The 12,165-nt window shown below is 44.6% G+C and overlaps 4 protein-coding genes across 5 annotated transcripts; 2 read left to right on the top strand and 2 right to left on the bottom strand.

The window, feature by feature from the left end:
- Positions 1–2,476: 2,476 nt before the first annotated feature.
- LOC118506269 (galactosylgalactosylxylosylprotein 3-beta-glucuronosyltransferase I) lies at positions 2,477–4,473 on the bottom strand. Its single transcript, XM_036043171.1, has 3 exons — positions 3,920–4,473; positions 3,293–3,653; positions 2,477–3,219 (listed from the first exon to the last, which is right to left on the bottom strand). Exons 1-3 carry the CDS (start codon positions 4,165–4,167, stop codon positions 2,845–2,847), a joined length of 984 nt encoding a protein of 327 aa, XP_035899064.1. The 5' UTR covers positions 4,168–4,473; the 3' UTR covers positions 2,477–2,844.
- Positions 4,474–4,627: 154 nt separating this feature from the next.
- On the bottom strand, positions 4,628–7,096 carry LOC118506265 (molybdenum cofactor synthesis protein cinnamon). 2 transcript variants are annotated; one of them, XM_036043167.1, is made up of 5 exons: positions 6,940–7,096; positions 6,638–6,768; positions 5,458–6,572; positions 5,032–5,371; positions 4,628–4,954 (listed from the first exon to the last, which is right to left on the bottom strand). In XM_036043167.1, the coding sequence occupies exons 1-5, from the start codon at positions 6,956–6,958 to the stop codon at positions 4,709–4,711; spliced, it is 1,851 nt and encodes a 616-aa protein (XP_035899060.1). In that variant the 5' UTR covers positions 6,959–7,096; the 3' UTR covers positions 4,628–4,708. The 2 variants fall into 2 exon arrangements, with proteins under 2 accessions (XP_035899060.1, XP_035899061.1); XM_036043168.1 differs by having other exon boundaries at positions 6,638–6,785; positions 6,940–7,093.
- A 359-nt stretch (positions 7,097–7,455) lies between these two features.
- LOC118506267 (beta-1,3-glucan-binding protein-like) lies at positions 7,456–11,482 on the top strand. The gene is made up of 3 exons (XM_036043170.1): positions 7,456–7,739; positions 7,812–8,738; positions 11,383–11,482. The coding sequence occupies exons 1-3, from the start codon at positions 7,533–7,535 to the stop codon at positions 11,410–11,412; spliced, it is 1,164 nt and encodes a 387-aa protein (XP_035899063.1). The 5' UTR covers positions 7,456–7,532; the 3' UTR covers positions 11,413–11,482.
- LOC118506266 (beta-1,3-glucan-binding protein-like) lies at positions 10,088–11,490 on the top strand. Its single transcript, XM_036043169.1, has 2 exons — positions 10,088–10,386; positions 10,456–11,490. The coding sequence occupies exons 1-2, from the start codon at positions 10,168–10,170 to the stop codon at positions 11,410–11,412; spliced, it is 1,176 nt and encodes a 391-aa protein (XP_035899062.1). The 5' UTR covers positions 10,088–10,167; the 3' UTR covers positions 11,413–11,490.
- Positions 11,491–12,165: the final 675 nt, after the last annotated feature.

The raw sequence follows: 12,165 nt of genomic DNA on the forward strand, positions 1-12,165 counted from the left end.
TCCTTTGATGAACCCTAAGTGCATCGCGCCACCCCCCCGAGACGATCCGAGCGCGTGTGTGTGTGTTTGTTTGTGTGAAGTGCGGATGGGTTGGTGCAAAGTAAATAAAAGTTTCACATCTTCCTACAGAAGTGTGCCTCTTGTTCTTGGGGAAGCACTTTTCAAGAGGCTTTTATCACGACTTGTCCTAACTTTGCCCTTTTATGGTTGGCAAATCTCTTACCAGCACCAGTAACAGTAGCCCGCATCCTCGTCAAAAACAACACAATTTAAACCCATAACCCACTGCTATGTTTTGTAACATTTTGATCCATTACACGACTTAAACGACGTCGGCCGAGTCCTCTGCAGCTTAGATACCTTACGTACCTAAGATCAATCTTTGCAGCATCCCTTGGATTAGAACCGGTGGGTGGACGGATTTTTGCCGAAGTTCAACTACACCCGGCCGACCGCCGAGTTTAACTTCAGCTTTTGCTTTCATTAGTCCTTCGGAGAGTTTAGGCTTTCTGGTCACGTCCCGCTGTCACTGCTGCGACAACGCACTGGAAGTCTAAACACTCTGCAACGAAAATCATCCCGCAAGGGGCTCACTTCCTGTCAAGTCCGCCACGTTGGCTTTGGTTACTGCACAAAAAATGCTACACCTAGCGGACTTAAGGGCAGCCTGCAGACTGCAAACGTAACGAACGCAGGGCCGGAGAAATAGTATACGTTGCTCGGTACGCTTCAAAGCTTGGGATGGAATAAATGAATATAAATGACATTTTTATTTCCATCCATCAGCTACTGACGGTGTTGTTTGGACCGGGAACAAAAAAAGAAGAAGCGATCCCATAAATCAGATTCATTCTCCACGTATTGTAACTTTTAATAGTTAAAGAAGACAGACAGATATTGAGGGGAGAGAGAGAGAGGGAGAGAGAGAGAGAGAGAGAGAGCGAGAAAACCAAGCAAATCCTTCGACATTTAGAGTCATGGTACGTTAAAGCAATGTCCTTAGTCCAGACTCCTCACACTCTTCCACTATTGACCAACGTCCTAGCCACTTCAGATTTCCTTTCAGTCATTCGAAGATTATTAAAAATTCTACCATCATTGTTGCCATTGTCACACGCCATAGGCAAGGTTTTGATTTTTAAAACGTTATTTTACACGCACCATCGGGCGTGAGGCGTGATTAGAAATTTCCTGCTCAATCACTGAGCGAAACGCAATTCTTGAAATACTTCCACAGCTTCCTTTAGACAATCTGGATCATTTGTACCCTATACGCCGGAAATGCGGCCGACTAATGCCAATAGAGGAACGAGATATACACTCCCCGCGGAGAGCAACTTCCGAAAACTAATCCGGAAAGAAATGTAATTAAGACAATGACTTTCTCACCCCTCCAATAAGCATGATGGTGACATGGTTTGCGGTTCGTCACGTTCGTGATCATCGGCTGACTGCCAGCAGCTTGAACTAGCAGGGCGTAAAGTTTGGCGCCTGCTGCTGCCAGCTACCACTACCCAACAGTTGTCGGTGCTGATAATGAAATAATTTCTCCAACATCGAAACTTTATCGACACTTTCGGCGGCTGACCATTAAAACGCGTTCGGCAAGATTGAATGGACAACGGAGATAACCGATGAAGCGTGACGCTTCCTCTGCAGCATTGGGCTCGTGCTGTGTATTGGCATGCGTGACTATTGCTCCATTTATTGGTCAGCTGGGATGTGACCAACACTTTCGGCAATATTGCCCGTTCATGTGTGCCGCCAGATGTGTCCCAAGGCGTGACTTTAGCATCAAGATGAAACCCGATTCTCCAATGTAGGAGGAGCGTTGAAAGAAGAATGATGCGATGGTACAAAAATCGTATGTCTTTCAATGGTAAAAATAACTAGACAAAACCGATTTTCAGTTTATTCTACGGGGTTAGCAATTGGCATCAAACTTTTGAAACTTTGTACTATTTACACACTACAGGACAACACACAAGCATAGTGCTGCTGACCTTTAATTAAGATTTAATTATTCAGTATTTGTTAAATGGTTTTAAACGATTCTCGAAACACATTAAATAACATAATAATGAGAAAGGATGTGAACTTTTGTGAGCCGATGTGCAAGGAAAGTATTATTAAAATGACAATCGAACAAGTGCGCCAGCCGCATACAATTAACTGCAGTTATCCCGGCAGAGCCACATAATAATTAATAATTCATTTTCAGATACAGCACACATGTTGAATAATTATGAAAAAGCCATACCCTTTGCCGGTAGAATCATAATTTAATTAAATACATAATAATTATATTAAATTAGCAATACGAGAAGGCCGTTATGTACGAATACAAATAAATAAAACTGACCAATTCAACCTAAAATTTAATAAAGAAACGGAATGAAAAATAGCAAATATGTATAAATATTCATGTAGGTAATATTTGATTTGTCATCACAATAAAAAAAAGCGTTATCTTACATACAGTTTGTAAAAAAATATGATTTTTTATTATTTTCTATTCAAAATGAGTGGCTCCATGTTGCACCTAGCTAAACCGCAGGCTTACAGGTTTTTTGTCGTACTCTACGAGCTACCAAATGTTCATCAATATCCGCCTTTGGCCAAACAGTACCTCGTAATTATTAAAATCTCAATGCAATGTATGATATAAATTAAATTAAAAGATAATTTAACATTTAGCTGCGCTACAACCTAGAAATGATGTTGTGGTCCATGAATTTGACTTTCTTCTGCCTCTATATATTAATTGCTAAACTTACTTTACCCTTAGCTACCATCACCATTAGTTTACTGTTGGCCCATAAAATGTGTACCGTCTACCAGCCCTTACACCTCCATTCCGTCGTTCGATTTTTTGCCACTCTTTTGCAGAGATTTTTCTGCATCCAATTTCGGCGCTTCGGTTCGTGTGTGCCACACCAGCACATCCTTACACTGATTGGCCAGTGGTTGCATATCGTGTGCGATCGTTAGGTGGCGTAATATTTCGCTCTCCTGATAGCCTCGTTCAACCTCGTAGCTAAACTGTGCCTGCGGATTGTCCAGCAACAGGTCGGAACTGATCGCAAAGCCTGCCATATCGAGCGGGAACGGTCGTTCCGGTTTCCAGGCACTGTTGAATCCGAGTACCAGTCCATCCCTGTTCAGTACTGGCTTCTCTACCATCAGTCCACCTACCAAACCGACTGGCCAAACGCCAACCTGTTAAAATGTTAAGGCAAAGCAACAGATGAATCTACCAAGCGAATCGATGTTTGCGCTGCATATACCATACCTTGCCCTTTTCTATTTTTGAGATTTCATCAAATAATTCCGTGCTGTACGTATTATCGTCATCCATGAAGTATACTAGCGATTGGCTTAACTCAGCACCGCCGTTGCCCATGGCATCGTGCTTCAAATGGTTCCGTATCCATTTGAGTGCTTCATTGCGCTGCTCGACGCCACGAGGCTTAAGCCAGTTCGGATCCTTCCCTTGGAGCTTAAAATTCGTTGGAGTTTTGGCAAACAACTGTACACTACGGTCCTGGAGACCGCTTCGCTTCAACAGATTGCTGACCAGTGTAGATGTTTGAGCTGCATCCTCCACTATAACCCAAAACACGTTTGGTACCAAACGAATGATATGCGAGAGGCTGAAACGAAACATGAGAAAGGAATCATTAGCTATCTTGAATAAGCAAATACGGCAGGGATATTTTACCACCAGCAATTCATGAGAGAATAGATAATTTATTTAGTTAGTTATCTAAAATCACACAACGGAAAACTCTATTAAAAAATTTCGTTGGTCTAAGTTATTTTACTCTTAGCTCGATCTCGAATAAACCTGGGACATCGTGTAACATGTAACATGAACAATTTAACGCTCGTTCTTTTAACATCTCAGAAAAAAACGTACCGTGTCAGTTCGGCCTTCTGCACTGGTCTAGAGTAGGTCGGTGTCACTGCATAGATCGTGGGACCCTTTCGATTGGGTAGAAAGGCATCGCGTCCTTGACCGACGGGCCACGGTTCATCACCATAGTTTGACCTTGACTGTTCACTGTCACAATCACGGTTTGAGCTGAGCGAGTAGAAGAACAGGAACGCGATGATGGACGCAAAGATAATCACATGCTTGAGTCGCAAACGAATTTCTTGATTCATGATTGCGGATCGGCAGTCGGGCGACACGTTTGCGAGTACAATGATGCCAACAATTTACACTATATAACGCTACACTTTACTGACGAATACTGCCGGCGAAGATGATCCATCCAAATAGCTGCCACGAGTCAATAGGAACTAATCTTTTCTCCATTCACAAAGCACATTAGACGGCCGCATTCGAGCTTAATAAGCTAACCCAAACGGAAACCGGTCGATTATCGTTCATTTTAACCAAATTAGGCCCGCCACACGTACAATGAAATTGGCCTTCGCAAGGTTGTTTGTTTACTTTTATTGTGACGTTCAACCGTGCGGCCCATCACTACACGGTGTCGGAGCTTTGTCGAAGCTGTCAAAAGCAAATGTCAACGGTGTCGGAACTTTCCCGTTGCACTTTGTTCGAATTGATTTTTATCGATTCTAAATTTATATTTTTTTCATTAAACAGAACAGTTGTTACTTTATTTTGATTGTAATTTTATTGCTTCTTTACCGTGAGCAAAATCTATATGTGTGAGATGGTACAAATTACTGCTCTTTACTCATATCGAGAAATAAAATCAGATCGCAGAACAAGCGCTTTAAGCTGTGCTCCCACTGTAATGCATGGTTTGTTTTCCGTCCTGGCCGGAAGTTCGAGAAGGACGTCAGCTTCGATGGTACTCTTCAGCCTGCTACTGATTTGTCCACCAGTTATGCTTGCTAGCAGCTTACCATTCCGCGATATAACTGATGCTCTGGCATACTCTGGTCGAGGGTCTAGCACATATTTCGAGTCCAAAAGCTGAAATAAAATGAAAAGAAAACAGGTATTGCTTTAACACAATGTGCATCCCTCATACTGGCGAAACAGGCACATACCTCAACCGTAATCATGGGTAAACTGGATTTGGCCAACTTGGGGGCCGTCTCATTTACGGTAGCAAGATATTGTCGTAATGCTGGCAATGCAAACAAGTGGAACGTTACGAATGCTGAAACCGGATTACCAGGCAGACCGAAAAATTTGGTCACTTTGCTGCTGGCGTAGGTACACGGTTTGCCCGGCTTCATGTTGACACGACCAAACACTAGCTCGTAGTTTAGCTCTTTTAGCACCGGCTTGACGAAATCCTTATCGCCCATCGACACACCTCCGGTGCATATGATGATGTGTACGGCGCCAGTAAGTGATTCAATTTCTTTTTTCAATGATTCAAAACTAAAAGAATCAAAAGCGCGTTAAATAGTTTGCGAAAATTAGCAACAGCCATATCAAGGTGCTGGGCTATCGGCCCGACAACTTACTCATCTTTCACGACCCGCTGCTGAATTTCGCACTGATCTTCGGTAAACCCGCATTGACGTACAAGCGCCACCAGCATAGTAGTGTTCGAGTCATAAATTTTTCCTTCCGACGAGCTTGCGTCAGCCGTTGCATTTACATCGTACGGGTGCAACAGTTCATCCCCAGTTGAAATTATGGCTACCTTCAACTTCACCACGGATACCTTCTCTCCGATTGCTGCTAGTAATGCACGCTGACACGCGTCCAGTGGGAACTGATACTGGAACACTTCCTCCGACATACGCAGATCACTGCCGATCGAACGGATGTCGAGCGAGGCAGTTGGTTCGGTCAAAATTTCGACGATTTTTTCGTAGTCATTTTCGCGTGACACAAGCTTTGTGTCTTCAACCTGTATGACGGCATCGGCATGCAGTGGCACCGGCGCGCCGGTATTGATCTTATAGCATTCATCGATGGTGAAATTTGTCTGTACGATCGGATCGCCGGCCGAAACGTAACCGATCACCTTCTTCATGCCCTTGCCACCGATCGATTTCAAGGCGTAGCCGTCTTTGATGGACGCTCGAAATGGTGGAATATTAACGCGGCTTAGTTGCTTTCGAGGTGCTTGCACAGTCGGTATGGAAGCGAGAATTTGCTTCAGCGCATCATCCACTCCGATCATCGGGAATGGGGAGTTACGATCATCACCCCCTTTCCCTGTTGCATGTGGACACACGTGATGCACTTCCTGCGACACCGAAAAGTCACCTTCCGCCTGTACTTTACGGTGTGTTTCACGAACCCGTTCTATTTCGCCTTCGTTCAACAAGTTCAGCACGTGTGGCAAAACGTCCACGATCGATTGGAAGCATTCGCCGACCGCCTTTTTGCTGCCCGGAAAGTTAACGACCAGCGTTTTGTTTCTTACACCACAGACGGCTCTCGAGAGTACTGCAAACTTGGTTTTCTCCAAGCTACGAAGCGTCATGGCTAGTGTAAGCTGTGGTGCTTCCTTGGTGATAATAGCTCGTGTAGCTTCCGGGGTTACGTCGCTTGGCGCAAATCCAGTACCACCCGTCGTAAATACGGCTCGAACCTTGAGCACATCGCAAGCATAAATGAGCGATTGCTACGGGGCAAAATAAGCTGATGTTAGCATGTAGTTCATCAGCAAAGTACAGCATTGTCACTTACTTTTATTAGTTGCTCGTCGTCCGCAATCAACAGGTAGTTGACCGTATCTGTTTTAAATGCTTGTTTGATCAATTCCACCAAGTGCGGCCCGCTGGTGTCCGTACCTTTGCCAGCAGCACACGAATCGCTCACTTAAACACAATCAAAACTAGATTATTGCGTAATTGGAACCAATTTCATCGGCTCCATTATCATATCGGCTCTGTTGCTTATGACTGGCGTGCGTTATCAATCTGGCACATCATTTGCACAACGATTGTTCTGTTTGGGTACGATAAAACTACAAGCAACTACAAACTTACCAGTTATCACCGAGTACATTTTACAAATGTGAGAGAGGATCAAAGCAGGGACCAATTAAACACAGAATGCCTTCGATACGATTGCTTCGCGTTGTGCTCGATTGTACGTTTCCCGTTGAATGCCGCCGGCTGTTTTTGTTGTGAAATGCTCGGGCAAGGCTCGAGTTTTCATCTGTCAGTGGGCGCGTTTAAATGGGCAGATTGAGAACTTTGTGAAGCAGACGAAAAGCGCGCGCAAAATTTAAATTCGACAGAGCACGTGCGATTACATACGTTTTGATATAATCTGCGACTAGACTTTAAAGACTGAAACAAGCACTGTTTACCTTTAGAGCACCACTGTATTGCTAAAAGGCTTGATCGTCGTTATCGAGTAAACGCCAGCCAACTGAAATAATCAACCATGGCGCTCCCTTCAGTTGAGACTTATCGAAACATGCACAGGCAATATCAGAAACGATCAATAAAATATTTTTATGGAGCTATCATTGCCTTATAAATACCGCCCGTCTGTGACGGAAGGCGGAACTCAGTATTTAGTCGTAGATGAAACCACGCATCGAGAACGGTGATATTAGACAAGAATTGATAACATGATTTTGTCTTGTGTTGCGTTTAGTATTTTCGTAGCCGCTTCATTAGCAAATCCGGAACCACGTTGTGCGATTTCTCTGACAACTGCAAGTGGAACAAGCGCAAAACCAGGCCCATACTGCTCGTGGGAACTTATCTTCGAAGATAATTTTGATTTCCTCAACTTTGAAACATGGGAGCATGAGAACACGCTCAGCGGTGGAGGAGTAAACGCAACCCTTTATGAACTTATTTGTAGTTTGTGTTGTTAACTGAGTGAATTTGTGTTTTATTTGTAGAATTGGGAGTTTCAATGGTACCAGAATAATCGCTCCAACTCATACTGTGAACATGGTATCTTCTACATCCGTCCGACACTTCTGGCCGATGACACTGGTGAGGCATTCCTGAGCAGCGGTACCTTGAACATCCATGGAGGAGAACCAGCCAATCAATGTACAAATCCTTCGTACTTTGGTTGCGAGCGTACCGGTTCTCAGACGAATCTGATCAATCCCATCAAGAGTGCACGTGTCCGGACGGTGAATTCTTTCAACTTCAAGTATGGAACGATGGAGGTTCGTGCCCGTATGCCCACGGGAGATTGGCTTTGGCCCGCTGTTTGGTTGTTGCCTAAACGTCAAACATACGGAGGGTGGCCGGCCTCGGGTGAGATCGATCTGCTCGAGTCTCGCGGTAACATAGACTATCGTGGCGCAAACGGAGTTCATATTGGTACGGAACAGTTTGGTTCTACGCTGCACTTTGGACCGAGCCCCACCCTCAATGGATGGGAAACGACGGCGGCGTACAAAAACACTGCGGCAGGACAGGGTTGGAATACGGGATTCCACAACTATCAGCTCACCTGGTCGCCCGATTACATTCGGTTCTCGGTTGACAACCAGGTTGTCTCCCAAATCAATGCCGGCACTGGGTTCTGGAACCGTGGAAACTTTGGCAACATTGCACCGGGTACGGATAACCCATGGATTCACGGAACGCACATGGCACCTTTCGATCAGGAGTTTTACATCATCATGAACTTGGCCGTTGGCGGAACGAACGGCTACTTCCCAGATGTCCCGCCAGCGACCAATGCCAACCGTGGTAAGCCGTGGACTAATGCTTCGCCTACTGCAGCCCGCGACTTCTGGAATGGGCGCAACACTTGGCTTCCGACGTGGCGTATGACTGGCAACCGCGGCAAGGATTCATCGCTGCAGGTTGATTATGTGCGTGTTTGGGCTCTTTAATTCTTCCAAGCATACTTTTTGTTCAATCATAAAAATGATAAAAAAGCAGATGATTTAACAGATTTCACCACTCGTTGTTGACGGGCATCCAGGTGCAAGGTACTCATTGCATGCAGTTTTTAAAAATATGTCCCATTATCGAACCAGTTACTAACCCCATGCACACAGTACAAGCGATTACGAAAGGCTTGCGCTAACGTACAGTAATTCTCTGCAAAAATAAAAACGCGCAACCATGATAAGGGTGAGTGCATTGTCCATTATTTGAAACGCTGCTGTGCCTCGATACGTCCTTTTGAGCCTCACGCGTGTTTGTACTACGGGAATATATTTAGTGCCCATTGACGGCTACCATCACGCGATAAGGCAAAACAACCCTACTTGGGGTGAAACCTATCAAAGAAAGGCTATTAGCTCAGCCAGCCCAAAAAAAAGTGCTGCCCGCAATCCGATAAAGATGCATGACAGAATAAAGCGGTACGAATCGGTTTATAGCAGTCTGGGTGATAAGCTTCAGATGGATCTAAAGCCAAAAGAAAGATCTGCTATCTCAAGGGACCACCATAGTCGTTTAATGTTACTTTAACCTTCAAATGTAACGTTTTTGGCAAAAATTGTGCGACAACGGTACTCGGATGTTTTACTGCTGATATGCTTTTGGTCATGATCGAAATTTGTAGTTATCTTCACTGGTAAAGTGAAACATTTGCGCCTTATTATTGCACCTAATTACTAATACCATAATTTTATTAACATATAATTTTTCTTAAAATCCTACTCGATGCGAGGATTTAAGGTTAAACTTTTAACCTTAACCTTTTTATTTAAGGTTAAGGAAGAGGTTAAAAATTGTCAATTCGTTTTGACGATCTTCTAATTTTTTTACCCATTGGGATGACCAGTTTGACTGTATCTTAAAACTCTTATCGCTGGTTGATCAAGAATCGGTGTAAAGATTTTCCAAAATGCCACAAAAAAGAAACTCTATACTGCTTGTATTTTTCACGTCTTAATGCTGTTATTGCCCTTCCAAAACTCTGAACCAATCATGGATTGAACTAGAACACTCTCTAGCCAAGCATTTACCCTAAAATATGAACCACACTCTTGTCGGCTTCCGATAAAAAACACGCACACAAAATCGTCACAAATCTTTGCGGGGTGGCTTGCAACGACCTCGGTGCAATAAAAAGTTAAAGTTCGCACGATAAGATCGATTCCACTCCGCACCATCAGTGTCGATCTTTATCGAACATAAGCCAGGATTAGTGTAAGTCCTTCGGCGTACGGAGGCGTCTATAAAACTGACCCACTCGGCGGTCTACATTTTAATCAGTGTTCGACACCCGACAAAATTCGGGGTCCCAGTTTCTGGTGGAATCGAGCTGTTGTTTCAAGCATGAAGAGTGTTAGCATTCCTTTGCTCGCCCTGCTGCTGGCCGGGCTAGCAGTTTCGTTCGGTGAGCAGAGCCCGAAGTGTTCGGTGTCCGTAACCACCGCAAGTGGTACTAGAGCTCGTGCTGGACCGTACTGCTCGGGGGAACTTATCTTTGAGGATAATTTCAACACGCTCGACTTTGAAACTTGGGAGCACGAAAATACTCTCAGTGGTGGAGGCGTAAGTAGAAGCCAAATGCATCATGCGTACATTATTGAGCACGTTTAACATGTGGTGTTTTCCTGCTAGAACTGGGAGTTCCAATGGTACCTGAACCATCGATCGAACTCGTACTGTGAAAATGGTATCTTCTACATCCGTCCCACGCTCCTTTCGGACGACACGGGAGAAGCATTCCTGAGCAGCGGTACCTTGAACATCCATGGTGGTCAGCCGGCCGATCAGTGTACCAGTCCCATGTTCTGGGGATGTGAGCGTACCGGTTCTCCAACGAATCTGATCAATCCCATCAAGAGCGCACGTGTCCGGACGGTGAATTCGTTCAACTTCAAGTACGGAACGATGGAGGTTCGTGCCCGTATGCCCACCGGAGATTGGCTTTGGCCCGCTGTTTGGCTGTTGCCAAAGCGGAACGCGTACGGATCGTGGCCCGCCTCGGGTGAGATCGATCTGCTCGAGTCTCGCGGTAACATAGACTATCGTGGCGCAAACGGAGTTCATATTGGTACGGAACAGTTTGGTTCTACGCTGCACTTTGGACCGAGTCCCACCCTCAATGGATGGGAAACGACGGCGGCGTACAAAAACACTGCGGCAGGACAGGGTTGGAATACGGGATTCCACAACTATCAGCTCACCTGGACGCCCGATTATATTCGGTTCTCGGTTGACAACCAGGTTGTCTCCCAAATCGATGCCGGCACTGGGTTCTGGAATCGTGGAAACTTTGGCAACATTGCACCGGGCACGGAGAATCCATGGATTCACGGAACGCGCATGGCACCTTTCGATCAGGAGTTCTTCATCATCATGAACTTGGCTGTTGGCGGAACGAACGGCTACTTCCCTGATGTCCCACCAGCGACCAATGCCAACCGTGGTAAGCCGTGGTCCAACACCTCACCGACCGCTGCCCGCGACTTCTGGAACGGACGTAGCTCTTGGCTTCCGACGTGGCGTATGACTGACAACCGTGGCAAGGATTCATCGCTGCAGGTTGATTATGTGCGTGTTTGGGCTCTGTAAGAGTGGGTTTTATGTTCCGGTGGAATGTAGGAAAAAAAATCAATAAAAATGTAAGGCAATGATATTATAATATCCCGATGCTAAGTTTACCGCAAACATGAATCATATGGAACGGATTTGGTGACAGCATAACGCAGCATTACGCTTCCAATGCGCTTCAGCTGTAATACACAAAAATGTTGTTGACATCCTGCGTTCAGTATGATCGAGGCTTAAAATGCGTTCTAGGTGACCCTGTACCTTCAACCACCGCCCAACAGAGCTTGCCTTCACCTTTAAACAGCGGCAAGTGGAACAAACAACGTTGAGAAAAATGAACCACGAACAAGATCGTGGTGTTAAAAATACATCCATCCATTCGAACATGTGTGTATCCGAGGCGATAGGAAGCGAAGAAAATGGTGAAAATGGAACATGAAAAAATACAACCAGCCGGTAGAGACACTTTTCTACTTAGAGCGATGTGTGTGGTTGTGAGATGATAGTTTACAAGCCGAGGCAAGAAAACGTGAAGACACGGTGGGTAAAATGTTTTTAAAAAACGAATAATACAAAAAGTCTGCCACTAATTGCTTCTAACTATATTTAATTATAAAACAAATATACCAAATATATTAATTTTAATACTTATCAATAAACATTTGCAAATAGTTTAACAATTGCACCATCATTTTAACATATCAAGTATTTCCATGTCTCCTCTATTAATACCAAATGTCAAATGTTAATCAAATGTTAAAATTTCGTATTTTA

Source organism: Anopheles stephensi, chromosome 2, assembly GCF_013141755.1.
Source record: "Anopheles stephensi strain Indian chromosome 2, UCI_ANSTEP_V1.0, whole genome shotgun sequence".
NCBI classification, from domain to species: Eukaryota; Metazoa; Arthropoda; class Insecta; order Diptera; family Culicidae; genus Anopheles; species Anopheles stephensi.